Here is a 14,679-nt window from a genome sequence, read left to right on the forward strand (position 1 = left end):
CTTTAAGGTATGTATAAACTTTGCAAATACTAATGTTCCATGTTGAGAATTCTATGTTGTAGAATGTTAATAGGCATCATTTGAAGACTGGCAGTGAAACTCACTGCAACTGGTTGTGGGTCCTGTTGATGAATAAACTAATTTATTCAATTTGAAACTTTGTTCCTGGATTTACTTGGATGAAGACTTACTACATATGGTCAGTAAAGACACCCTATAGTAACACATTAAAACAGCCAAGATATGCACCATTGAATGTGCCTTCCCCAACAGAGAGGGACATGCATGTGCCTAGTTCTCACCTCATATGTCTCCTCGTCTCCTGCTACCATTCCCACTGTCTTGATGAAGGGGTGTCCAGGGTTATCCACTCCTGTCTGGATGCACTGGTCAAGGGTCCATCCCGTGGGGGTGCTTTTGTCACACAGTTTTGCATAGATTGAGGGCGTCAAACTGCTTGCCATGCAGTTGTTGTGTTTCCGGAGGTCAGGGTATTCAGCACTATACAAGAAAGGCAAAAAAAGGATCTTGGTGAGTCTTTTGATTGCCCTCTGGATCTTTGAGATATCTATTTTATGCAGGAAGTACAGAGAATGCATTTTAAGTAATAGTGTTAAATTCTACACATATAATCTACTGAGCATAATATCTTGATATATTTCCCCTTTGATATCATAACTGTCCAATTACAGAATAATTGAATAGTTATGATATCATAAGAGATACCCTGCACTCTTGCAGAAGCTACAACATCTGTATTCTTCTTTCCCAGGCATGGATTGTTAGTAATGTGACATAAGTGCTGGGGTTTATAGCTAAAAAAGAGATTGAAAGCCATTCTGGTGCTGGACATTCGCTATTAAATTGTTGTTTACTGTTGTATTTCAGAATTCCATTAGGAAAAATACCATCTGAAAGAAATATTGTGTCCAAAATATTGTTAGCAAAAAAATCATTTGACAGAAATATTGTGTTCTAAATATCGTTTACAAAAATATCATTCCATAAAGAGCTAAACTCTGTATGTTTGTTGAGATAGGAAGAGTGGGTTGAATGGCACAACCATGAGGAACTTATTGATAGCCAATCATTAAACGGTGTTGGTTATCGCAATTGGCGCAGATCTCAGTCACTGGTATTGAAAAATAGTGAGTTCACAGAGAAGCAGACAACAGAGAGGTGAGCATCTGAGGGTGACACCTTGTGTAGAAAAAGAACATTAATGATGTATGTTGTAATAGCTATGTAATACTCACATGTCTTCAACATTAAAATATCTGTAGTCCAGCATTGGATTGGGTTTTTGAAGTTACACTGATCTTCCGGTCATTGCTTAGAATGGTATTAATTTGTCAAACTTTCATAAGGCAGTCAAGAATTCCACCACTCATGTTAAAATTCACCAGAATGGGGTCGCACACTGCTAATACACCAGCGGGATCGCCCCTAAGGACCATGGTAATTGTAGTACCGTTCTCTGCGATGCATCTTCTTTCGAATTCTCACATATCTTCAAATCTTCGCCATCCCTGTACACGTGTTACGGGGTATTTACCCCTCATCAGCAGGGATTAGGCTATCTTCTTATCTTCTGGGGTTGCTGTGTGCTGCCAAATATTATCAGGTATAGTACCACACAAAGGTACGCCGGTGCGGGGTCCTGAGCTCGTCAGCCCAAACTCCAAGGAGCATAAACATTCACCAGATTGGGGTCGCAGACTGCTAATACACCAGTTAAAATAATTGTCAAAAATTCACGACTATGAAACGCATTTCCTAAAAAGAGGCATCTTATTTGTAGAACATTATGGTTTTCTAAAAGCCTAGGAATTAATAAGTGAGTCAGTAAACAAACAAACAAATGTGTGAATGAGTACATGTCTATATTGCTGTATTTGCACACAACTGATGGGTAGATTGTCAGCAGAACCTCCACAAGGCACACATCTTAATTTTAATTGTGTATTTGTTATTCAAGTGCAGTGTAAATTCAGAACACTGAACTCTGCTGGCCACTCAATGTCAACATATGAGATGTAACCTTGTGTGTGTGGGGGGGGGGGGGGTAACCTTCTCTACACTTCTTTACTAGTGCACTCAATCCTACTGAGAAAAAATCCTCTACTTGTACTGAAGGCACTTCAATTAATATTCATTGTTTAATCAGCGACTAGTGATGGATGGAAACTTTCAAACAAGAGAGGCATCAATATGTAAATCGGATTGCATGAAAAGAACATGTAAAGTGAGCAAGTATAGATCTCATTATTGAAAACAATGGTGCCAAATGGTACGTTTCACTACAATTTTACACATAAATTGATGAAAAAGCCATAGGCTTTAAAGGCATTTCTGAAGGTACATTGGAATGATTAGACAGATTCTATAATTTGCCAAGCAAGACTGGCCCTTTCCACAGGAGTTTGGGGATCAACACACATGAATCTATTGCAAAAGAAAAAAAACACAACCCATGCATTCATCAGGTTTTCACAAAGGAATTAGCTATAAATCAGGCACGTAACAGAAAGTTGAAAAGATCAATTCTCTCACGAAATATTTCATTCATTTTGGTCATCTTCAGTAAAACTCATGTCTGTGGCTTTGCCAATCAGAACATTGTGTACCTTGTACAAACACTGGTGAGTAAACAATGCTTGATTTCTTTTTTTCAATGTACCAGCTTGTCAGGGACACTGATCGAATAGTTTAAGTGCTGGACAAAGAAATTGGGACTGCTTAGTGTGCTTGGGATAGTTACATGCAAAACTGGATCACTAACATTACTAAAGCCCAACTCTATGGAGTAAACTATGTTCAGGTGTTTATTTTTCTAGCTAATATGTAATGATGTACATTTTTCCAGGGTTTGTATCTCATATTTCTAACAATAATGTGGCGTTTTAGTGCTTTCCGAGCCTGGGCACCCTTTCCATAGTGGTCTGACATTCACATCCACTAAAGTAAAGGTTGCCTAGTATCATTGTGTTTGGGTAGTAGGATTAATTATTTAGCAATACTTTGTTATTGACTAGGTCAAAGCATAAATTTATACTACGTTTATGGCTGTGTGTACTATTTCATTCAATTGGGTGCACGTTCTTCATTGCCCAGTCGGAAGACACTATTTTGTTATCTAAGATCAGGCAATATAAGGATATTACTGGCTTTTCATATAATAAGGATCAATCTCAATTATCAGTGTATGCTGATGATATTCTTCTATATCTTTCCAGCCCAGCTATATCCATTCCAGCTTTTCAAAAAGAAGTTCAAGATTTTACTCGTGTATCGGGATATAAACTGAATTCTGATAAATCTGAGATTTTACCACTCAACAAATGTTGTACTAAAGATGATTTTAAGAATGAAGGTTTTGCATGACAGCACACTAAAATATAAAAATCTAGGGCTCTGGTCTACCAATTCTATAAAAGACACTATAAAAATTAATCTTGAGGATATCGTGAAAAAAATGTATGTTCCTCATGGAATCCTCTAGTTGTATCTATGTGGGCAGATTAAAGTCATTAAAAATGATGCTCTCCCCTTGGGTGATGTATTTAATTTCCATAATTCCAATCTGAATCCCATTTATCTTTTTCAAAAAAGTAGATTCGCTTCTTTCAGGATTTCTATGGAATAATTTTTATTAAAACCCTTTTTTTAAACATGCTCAGTATTCAACTTTGCAATCACATAGTTTAGTTGAATTTACAGGCTATATGTTCCAGCATGTACCATTTAGTTCAGCAGTCTACAGTAGGTGTTGCTCAGTGCCCCCCCCCATGACCCCTTTTTGTCTACCCTGAGTAGACATCCTTACCTGATACACCTACGTTATTGGATCTCTTGCTTGCTGTAGCATTCCATCGTATAACTACGCATTGGAAGAATACTTCGAATGTTACTTATAAAGTATGGCGGTGTGCTGTATGTTTCTATCACAGGTTGAATAGAGCTTATGTCTATACTATTTCATTAGCAATGAAGCGAGAGCAACTATGGTCATCTATAACAACCTTCCTTAATAAATCTAGCTCTATAAGCACATTAATTAATATTATTGCTGAAGAAGTTCCTAAACCTCCTTGTATATGTACTTTCGAATTTGTTGTACTTATAAACTATTTTTATTCTATACTGTAACAATGTTTCAATGCTATCAGTTTTTCTGAAAGTTTACTGTTATCATTCACATTGATATGTATTACGTTGTGTTTTTCTCATTTTTTAAAATTCCTAATTCAAGCCAGATACCTTTTTCTTCCTATCCCCTTCTTCCTTTTCTCTCTCCCTACTTTTTGTGTTTCCTCTTTTTTATCTTGCTTATGCTTTATTGAATAACCGGTCGACACAAATATATATTTTGTCTATTTATATTGCATTTACATAATTCTGCCCTCAAGCTATGTTATCAGTAAGCTTTTTCTTTTAAATAAAGCATCTCTACACAGAAAAAAAGACACTATTCTGTTGAGCAGTCTTTTTACCAAACATATAGCTAGGTGTTTGGCAAGTTTGTTCTGAATAGGTCCTAGACGTGTGTCAGTTTGAGGATAGAGCTGTCCAGTTGAAGCAACAGCTATATGGCTTTAGTAGGAGGTTGTGTGCAGGGAAGAGGTGTGGTGCCGCGGCCAGAACGGCTGACTCCAGAACACGGGGGCTCACGGTTCGATCCCAGGCGCCGGTGGCAGATCAGCCCAGCGCCATATGACTCTGGGCAATAGCTGGCTTACTCTTCCCGCCGGCCCCGGGCGTCGGCGGCAGATCAGCCCAGCACCATATGACTCTGGGCAATAGCTGGCTTTCTCTTCCCGCCACCCCCCAGCACATTGAGGCCCTCGGGTACTTGTTCGCGCTTTACAAATACTGGACATTTACACTTCACATTTAAGTAGTAGTGTAAGAGGACACAACGTAGAAGCCCCTAAGAGCACAAAGGGTTGATGTAGAAGATGAAGTTAAGCAAGCATGGGCAATTGCGCCCCTGTAACAGGTACTTTTGGCTGATCTGCCACATGCTATGTGACCTAATTGGGCCACCCATTTCTTTCCAACCTTCTGTGAAGAATTTGTAAGAAATAGCATTAGCTATGCAAATCATCTGAAGCTGATTGCCTAGATAGAGCTGTGTTTTATGCAGGCATAACTGTCTAGTGTTCTGGTGTCATATATGACCTCTTCAGCCAATCACGGTGTACAGGAAGCAACACTTGTCTTCTTGAACCTGCAGTTTGTATGGGTCAAGGATGCAATGTTTTATTGACTATTAACAAGCTAAAGAGGTCACACAAAATCTGATCTGATCTGATCCCTATGTGTAGCTATGAGTTCGGGCGGTGGCAGAGCCCTGTTGCCGCTTCACACTACTGGCTTGATTTTAATTTTTGAAAGTGCCTACGCTGCTGTGCTTAGCTCTTGCACAGTTATTTTTTAAATAGTACTTTTTATTCTTTTGGGGGCAATTCCTACTTTAGCTGTGTCCTGGGCTCGATTGTGACGCCTACCCGCCCTGGTCCGATGCGGTAACCAGTACCCTTGCGCGGAGGGCGGGGTAGGGAGAGCCAGGCACTTCCGGGAGCAGGTTAGCGGCCTAGTTGCTAACAGGCAGGCATAAAGGAAGGGGAGCTGGTGGTCGCGTTGCGTGAGTTCGGGGGGTGCCAGAGCCCTGTTGCCGCTTCACACTACTGGCTTGATTTTAATTTTTGAAAGTGCCAACGCTGCGGTGCTTAGCTCTTGCACCAAGTTATTTTTAAAGTAGTACTTTTTATTCTTTCGGGGGCAATTCCTACCTTAGCTGTGTCCTGGGCTCGATTGTGACGCCTACCCGCCCTGGTCCGACGCGGTAACCAGTACCGTTGCACGGAGGGCGGGGTAGGGAGAGCCAGGCATTTCCGGGGGGATGGTTAGCGATCTAGTTGCTAACAGGCAGCTTTTTATTGTGATGCTTTCGTGACCGCGCAGCGGACGCACGCTGCAGGCGCGCCGAAGGCACGCCAAAGGAAAGCCCGTCTGCGCCCGTCCGCGACCGGTCGGGGCCAGGGGCCCAAACCCCTGCTCGGAGAAACATATTAAAATTTCAGTATAGCTCCGAAAAACTTCACGAGTTGCGCACCCATAATATGGACTGCTGCAAACATAGTATGGTGTGCGACAGCAAAAGGGGAAGCTGCAGATTTTGCTCATTCACCCTCGGTGAAAGCGGGGAGGATGAGGGGATGACTAGTGAACTCAAGGGCTGCTTAGTGAACTGTCGGTCCCTGAGGAAGAATAGACTGGAGGTCTACGACCAACTGGTTGACGACCAGATTGACATTCTGTTTCTTACAGAGACCTGGCTGGATGAGGAGGCGGCCCGGATATTATAGAAGCTGTTCCCAAGGGCTTTGCGATTAGCCATTTGGATAGGATAGGTAGCAGGGGGGGCGGTATTGCAATTATTCAATGCACGCTGGAGGAGATTAGCCTGCCCGATTGCGAGGCAGGGTCTTTCACGCTTGCGGTGGACCAAAGCTACATTGTAAAGGGGGTCTTAATTTACAGACCACCGGGTCACGCCAAGGGCTTTGTATCCAGCATACTGGATTACCTGGCGCAACCAGCTTTGCGCTATGAGAAATTCATGGTGCTTGGGGACTTGAATTTGCAGTTTCAGGATAGGACCTGCATCACGGCCATGGAATTCTGTCAGGAAATGGCCACTTTGCAATTAGGACTTAAATCCACTGTCCCCACTCATATAAAGGGACATCTTCTGGATCCAGTGTTCTCGAACTGGAAGGATATTGTGGCCCACACCCCTCTCCCTGTCACATGGATGGATCACTACTTAGTACCATTTGTGATTAGACGCCCGGAGCCTAAGAAATCGGAATCTAACAGCAAGATAGCGGTCTGTAGGAGGTGGGGGGTCTTTTCGCAGGGACTTTTTAACAAGGCTCTGGTGCAGGATGGCCCGCCAGGGGGCAGCAATGCCGAGTCAGCTTGTAAGAACTTAGATAGACGTATCACGGAGGCTCTAGACTGTACGGCCCCATGGGCTAAGAAAAACCAGTACAGAACTCAGAAATCGGCCCGTGGTACTCTGAGACCCTGAGAGCAGCAAAAGTGGGGTGTAAACGTCGGGAGAGGCTCTGGAGGATAGACTACTCAGAGCAGGGGAAAGAGCTTTATTAAGAGGAGCTAAGGAGTTACCATAAACTAATCAGAAGGGCCAAGGCTGATCATTTTCTGGAGAGAATCGATTCAGCCAGCAATTCAACCCGGGAGCTCTTCAAGGTTTATAAGGAGTTAACCTCTACCTCCAGCTTAGCAGCACCGGTCGTGGGCTCAGAGGTGCTCTGTAATCAGATAGCCGAATTCTTCTCCAAAAAGGTGGAAAAAATGTATTCCACCTTCCCGGAAGTGGCAAGGGGTGTGGAGGTGGGGCTGGAAGATAGAGAACCTGTGGTGGAGGAAGGAGGGCTGCAGGAATTCTCGATGCCCCGCCCTGAACAACTGATTAACATCTGTAGTAGCATTAAGTCTGGATCGCCTAGGGTCCCGGCTCCTCCGAAAACGTTAAAAGGGAGTTTGGAATGCCTGGAGCCCTTCATAAGACATGTGGTGGCGACTTCTTTTGGTACGTGCTGCGTCCCCGGATGCTGGAAGGAAGCCGTGGTTCTGCCGCTCCCTAAGAAACCGCACTTTGGGTTAGATCGTTTAGACAATCTACGCCCTATATCCCTTTTGCCGTACTTCGCAAAGGTGGCTGAAAAAGTGGTGAATGCGCAACTAACGGCCTACATTGAGGAATATGATCTTCTTCACCCCACCCAGTCCGGCTTTCGAGCCAGATACTCGACAGAATCAGCTTTGCTTTTTGCCACCGAATCCATCAGGCAACTTGTGGATGCAGGTCAAACGGCGGCCTTGATCCTGTTGGATATAAGTGCCGCTTTGACACTGTAGCTCATCATACGCTGGTGCAATGTCTGAAGAAGGGTGGAGTGTCTGGTAGTGCCTTGGACTGGCTAAAATCTTTTCTGTCGGATCAGTGCTTCCAGGTGAGACATGGCGAACACTACTCCAGGGTCTTTAAGCTGAACCAGGGAGTGCCGCAGGGCTCGACCCTGAGCCCAACCCTATTTAATATCTATGTAGCTCCCGTGGCGGAGATTGCAGAGGGGTTTGGGATCAGGGTCGTATCCTATGCCGACGACACGCAGTTGGTGGTCTTCCTGTCCCAGGCACCGGATTCGGATGCCTCCAGCTTCAGGGCATGCATGAAAGAATTGGCTGCATGGATGGCTATGAACTGCCTGAAGCTGAATGGCGACAAAACGGAGGTGCTGGTGGTGGGTCGGGCCCCGATTGTGTGGTCGTCGGCATGGTGGCCCCAGGACTTGGGGGTGGCACCTACGCCCTGTTTGCAGGCAAAAAACCTGGGAGTTTGGTTGGATCCCAGCCTTTCTTTCGACTATCAAACTAGGCGGGTGGCAGGTGCCTGCTTTGGGATTTTAAAGGTCCTGCGAAAAACCTTGGACCTTCTGCCCGTGGCGGCTAGGAAGACTCTGGTCCATGCGCTGGTGACGTTGTGCCTAGATTATGGTAACATTCTTTATCTAGGCACACCAGCCAAGTGCTTGCTCCGTCTGCAGGGAGTGCAGATTGCAGCAGCCCGCCTTATCTTGAGGCGCCCGAGAAGGTCATCAGCTCGGGCAGCTCGGGCTGCATTACTCTGGCTCCCGATTAAAGAAAGAGTCACTTTCAAGGCACTCTGCGTCTGCCACCGGATCTTGCAAGGAAAGTCCCCTCTGTATCTGTCTGAACTTCTGTCCCTGTACGTTCCCACACGTCAGCTGAGGTCAGGTGGGGTAGGCTTGGTGTGCGTCCCTACTATCAAAAAGGCCAGCATGGGGGGTCGGTCTTTCCGACTACTAGCGGCTAAACAATGGAATGCCCTCCCGACGGAGCTCTGGATGGAGACTCAGGAGAGATGTTTCAGGAAAAAATTAAAAACGTTTCTCTTTCCCCAAGTATAGTTGGGTGATGGTTCTGGGCTTCTGATTTCTGGCTGACTTTACCGCAGCGCGGGGACACACTGGCATGAGTGTAACCTTTTCGCTTTACAAATGGACTTATTATTATTATATTTAGCACAGTTCTATTCAGGAAATCAACTTGACCCACGTGGTAAATCCAGGTACAGTCACACAAATCACAGTGCCCTACAATGTTCCACTTGTATGCTGTGCTCTCCGGTGCAGCTGCAAATACCTTCCACATGTGCTAACAGCAAAGCTCCACCCACAGCACAAACACTGAGAGTAAAATGTTACTTCCTCTGGAGTGCACATGCTACTCCTTATGAAAAAGAACACATTTACTCCACTGATAGTTGGCATGCAAAAGGGACTATGAAGAACGAACTTTCCAATAGTATATTACATGTGAAAGCTGGCATTAAGTCTGTTTGACTATACTTATGCTCACTTATGCTGATGATGGGTCAGGTGAACCCGTTCAGGTTGATCTCAATAATGTGCATAGATGGGCTGACTATTTACAAATACAACATTTTGAGCCCATCGCTATCAGTCAGCCACAGCAAAAAGAAAAATCACTAGTGTGAAAACACAAATAAAGAAGGCGCTCTACAAATGTGCAAACGAACACCATTTAGATGGAGAGATGGAGCCCAGGGGGTCCTAAATGGTGAGTTATGGGAGGCTTCCCCTTGATTGAGCCCAAATGCCCCTTGGAGTAAGTAACCACGACTGGCCTAGATAGCCTGGTGCTAACGTCTAAGCACTAGTGATCTGAGCGGGTTCACCGGTGGTGAAAGGTACTCAAGCCTTATTCCAAAGGGGTATATCAAATGTCCTTATTTGCTAATAACTGTTAGATGTGCTTCATGTAAACTCTTATTCCAATTTGCTTTCCTGAACCATTTGCTCACTTTGAGCACAACCATTTGCAGCCGTGGAGGGCCGATTACAGTTTCAATACAATAGATGGTGTTAAGGGGAAATACTATTGTATTCGCCTAAATTGACAGTCTTGTGGCGCAGAAGGGATCCTAGGTGTTAATTGTAACTAAGAATGGAACAACTTTTATGGAAATAACTCTAGAAAGCACCCCATCAAAACTTCTTCATGATGAAAACACTGTAAAGCACGTGTCTTAACTTAGTAGGGAAAATGACTTTCCATATTCAAGTTTCATTGATTGTTTAAGTGATTGATGGTAAATGTCTGTTTGTCTATTTTGAATGGGAAACACTGTATCAAATTATTTTCCATAATACATTTACTGCTAAGATATGCCTACAAAAGAGTACAAAATAATATTAGGGCATTGACGTAATCTTTGCGTATTTCTGCTTATGGACCCACACGGCATTTCATATATTCATATACTCACTTATTTTTTCATTTATAAACGGGTGTTACATTCAATATTGTTTGCATATGTAGAATGATTCACATTTATTTTGCTATAGTTTGGGAACCTATCAATTACTCATATGTGTATTCATTTAATGTATAATGTTTGATATAATTTAGTGACGCTGCAATAAGATTAATATGTTAATTCTTTCATTTCACATCATTTGTCGCTAGGCCGGCGCTTTTCAAAATAATAATCAAAAAAGTATATTTCAGCATGGTTCAGGCAAATATTAGGCAGAGAGGAATCTTTTACTTTCTGAGAGAGTTGGTTCATGCACCTAGCTGCAAACAGTCAAGGCTATCCGCTCCTTGGAGCCAGGCTGGCCTCATTGGCCTATTTTGGAACGCCACAACTAAGACAGAGAGGCAGAAAGCGACCTACTCAGGGAACAGAACAACGGGTTTGTTGCTTTGCTAAGGTATGTGGGCTAGAGGCTATCTCGATACTCAGATGGGCACTTTTGATGCTTAGAAGCCTTAGTCCCCCATGTATAAAACCATTTCACGGTCAATAAGGCTCTAAATTGGAAAATCAGAGCCATTATAACTGCAAAATGGCATCTTTTATTCACCATAGCCAAATAAATAGCGATTCTGTGAAATATTACAGAATCGTACCGAATTGCTAATTGGGTTTGGGAATGAATACAGATTCCATATTTGGAAGGGGCATGTTAAGCGCTTCCCTTCCAGATAACGAATATTTAAGCTATGTATTAATTTTTGCTACCGAAATCGGTTGCACAACATTCATATTTTACCACCTCCTCAAAAGGAGGTGGTAAGCCGTTGGCAAATTGGAAGGGGTCCCCATGGGACCCATTTTACTTTGTTAATGTTCACAAAAACGTTTTTTATGAGCATTTGTATTTAAACAAAAAAGAGAGCTTTATTTATAAGCAATCACAGGCATGGTGGTCTACTGACGCCGGCAGGCCACCATGCCTGTCATTTTAGTCAATTGTAGTAGGTCTCAATTTATGACGTACCTCATGCATATTGATGACGTCGGTTGAATTGCGACCCACTCTGAACCGATATTTTGACAACTAACCTATTAATACATGGGTCAGTTCTCAAATTTACCAATGGATTTATTAGAAGTCAGTGTAGAAAATTGCACCCACTCCTAACAAATTCTTTTTTGTACATTCCATTTAGGGAATCACAAATTGTGAATTATTCGTTGCAATTTGCTATTCCTTATATGGAATCAGTGTACATAATGGCCCTAGCTTGGGGCTAGAAGTTAGATATTGGTTAACATAGACTAGTTCTATTTTTTTTTTTTTTTTTAAATATATTTTTATTGCAGGAATTAGTACAACAATACAGTAACGACCAGCATCATATTATAGCCAACTCTTACAAGATACAGCCCACCGACCCCCTTCCATAGTATTGCTATACAGCCAAGCGGCCCGTGTTCTTGGGGTTAGGCGGTGAATGTAGCTGGGGTCAGTAGGGTGCTGGAGCTGGTCCGGATAACACACTGTCCGTCATCTGCTTTTCTAAACAAACCCCAACCCCCAAAAGAAAGAACCCCCCCCCCCCCAACTACCAGACATAATGAAACTCCCCCCCCCCCCACCATCAGCGCCAGGGAGTTTATCACTGTAGGATCCACTGTTTGACCCACGGGGAAGGTAATAGTGCTGTTAATGCTAGTGTTTAACGGGACTCGGGTCTAGTTGCTTCTTCGTTTTCGGAGTCGCTGGGGGTACAATAATCTCTGAGGGCCTGCACCAGCGTTTCCCATTCTAACGCGGCCTCCTGCGCCTTCTCATTGCTTTGCCTCCAAGCCAACTGATATCGCAGCGCGCTCTCACCCGCCGCCCATTTCAAAAGTTCACCGTGCCATCTGCTGCCCGTAGGACCAGCACGTGCCTTCCAATTCCTGGTCACCTCTCGCTTAGCCAGTAGGAGCCCCAGGTCTATAAATTTACTGGTGATTTTATTCCGGGGGGTGTGGGGGAACCAGTGCAGTAGCCCTACCGCCGCATCGAACGATAAGTGCCTCCCCGTCACCTCTTCTAAAGTCGCCGTCACCTCCTGCCAGTAGGACGTCAATCCGGGACAGGCCCATAGCATGTGTAGGAGGTCCGCCTCCTGAGCCGGGCACCTAGGGCATTCCGCCGAGGCTGTGGCAAAATAACGCCTGATCTTAACCGGAGTCAGGTACGCCCTTTGGAGAACATAGTAGTGGACCAGTTGGAAACGGGCACAACGCGTACCCTTCCATGCTCGCCTCACCAGCTGGGACCAGGTCGTCTCCGGGATCTCCCTACCGATGTCCTCTTCCCAGCGGGACTTCAGTGTGGTGAGAGGGACCAACCCCTCGGTAATCAGCCTGCCGTAAAGGCAGGTGACCGCCTTCACTGTTCCTGCCGACATCATTACATACTGGCACACCTGAGACAACTGAGGTTCCTCTAGTCCATTTTGCCAATACGCCTGGATCACTCGCACAATGGCCGAGTGCAGCAGAAAGTCGCCCCGGGGGATCCCAAAGCGATCAATGAGATCCTGAAAGGACAGGAGCACTCCGTCCTCATACAGGTCTCCGACGAGCTGTAAACCCGACTCCTCCCAGTCCGCCAGTCGCGACCAGTCTCCTCCGTGGGGGAGGGCCGTCAACATCCCCAATGGTATTTCAGGTGCATATGGGGTCCGCAGGTGACCTCTGTTATGAGCCCGATTCCAACAGAGTCGGATAGTCCGCTCCTCCATCGACAGGTCCCGAAGGACTAAACGCTGTCGTAGCGCGATAAAGGAGAGGACGTGCCTGGCTATACCCGTCCCCCTACCGTCTTCCGGGCCTCTGAACTCCCTGGCTATCTCCTGGGTGTATGTCTGGAGCTGCGCCGCCAAATAGTACTTCTCAAAGTCCGGCACAGCGAGCCCCCCTTCGTCCTTCGGCCTCATCAGGGTATTGAGGGCCACCCGCCGCCGGCCCGTGCCCCAAAGGAACCCGATCACCATAGAACGCAGGCGGCGAAACGTAGCCGGTGGTACCCAGATCGGCAAAGTCCGAAAGTAATACAATAGTCGGGGGAGCGCCACCATTTTGAGCAGGGCAATGCGTCCTGCCACGGAGAGCGGCAGCGTGGCCCAAAAATCCATGCTGCCTCGGAGTGCTCGCATGCAACGGGCAATGTTTCCGTCTAGGAGGTCGGGCTGGTCGTGGTACACAAATACCCCAAGGTATTTAAAGCAGTCGGGTTCCCATCTGATCTCTCTACTTAGCGCCGGATTGGGGACACCCCTGCGCATCGGGAAGAGGCAGGTCTTAGACCAGTTCACTCGTAGGCCTGAGACTTCCCCGAACTCCGTTAGCGCTAATTCCGCTCCCCGTAATGCGTCGATCGGATCTTCCAGGAAGAGCAACAGGTCGTCCGCATAGAGCGAAACGTAATGCGGGCCCGCCGCTGTCCATAAGCCCGTATAGTGGGCTCCCGAGCGAAGATGCATCGCTAGTGGCTCCACCGCTAGTGCAAAAAGAAGCGGGGATAAGGAGCACCCTTGCCGCGTGCCACGCTCCACCGGATAACGCGATGAAATCAAAGGGCCCGATCTAACCCTGGCTGAAGCAGAAGCGTAAAGAACTGCTGTCCATTTAACAAATCTCTCCCCAAGGCCGAATTTCCGCAATACCACGTCCAAATAGTCCCACTCCAGGCTATCAAACGCCTTCTCCAGGTCCACCGACAAAACTACCGGGGACGGGGCATCCACGAACGGTTCCCCAAGCAAGCGAAACAACCGTCGGATGTTCATGGTCGTATTTCGCCGTGGGATGAAACCGGCTTGGTCCTCGTGTACTAGGGAACCCATGTGTCCCAACAGCCTCGAGGCCAAGATGCTGCTCAATATCTTGTAGTCCACCGTCAACATTGAGAGGGGACGGTAGGACCCCGGGTCAGACGAGTCTCGGCCTGGCTTGAGGAGAGGAACCACCAACGCCTCACACATCGAGCCGGGGAGGCGACCCAGCCTCTTCGCCTCTCTGTAGACCACCAGTAAACGAGGGGCCAGAAGGTCAGCATAAGCTGCATAGAACTCCACCGGCAGGCCATCCAGGCCCGGGGTCTTGTTCCTCGCCATCCGTTTGATGGCCCCGCGGATCTCCCCCAAGCCTATGTCAGATCCCAGGGCGTCTGCCACTTCTTGTTCCACTGTGCGGAGTTCCAGCGGGCGAAGATAGTCAACAAGCCGGTCCGGGTCGCGCGCGGAGCGACTGCG

General features: G+C 45.9%; 1 protein-coding gene across 1 annotated transcript in view; it reads right to left on the reverse strand.

Annotated features, from left to right (window-relative positions):
* Positions 1–14,679, reverse strand: part of LOC147733605 (creatine kinase U-type, mitochondrial) — a 100,858-nt gene that overhangs the window by 23,520 nt on the left and 62,659 nt on the right. The window contains exon 3 of the mRNA XM_086958189.1: positions 303–501. Within this exon, the coding sequence (XP_086814315.1) occupies positions 303–501 (199 nt within the window). The remainder of the gene's footprint in view (positions 1–302; positions 502–14,679) is intronic.

The sequence above is a fragment of the Lissotriton vulgaris genome, chromosome 2_1 (assembly GCF_964263255.1).
Source record: "Lissotriton vulgaris chromosome 2_1, aLisVul1.2, whole genome shotgun sequence".
NCBI lineage: Eukaryota > Metazoa > Chordata > Amphibia > Caudata > Salamandridae > Lissotriton > Lissotriton vulgaris.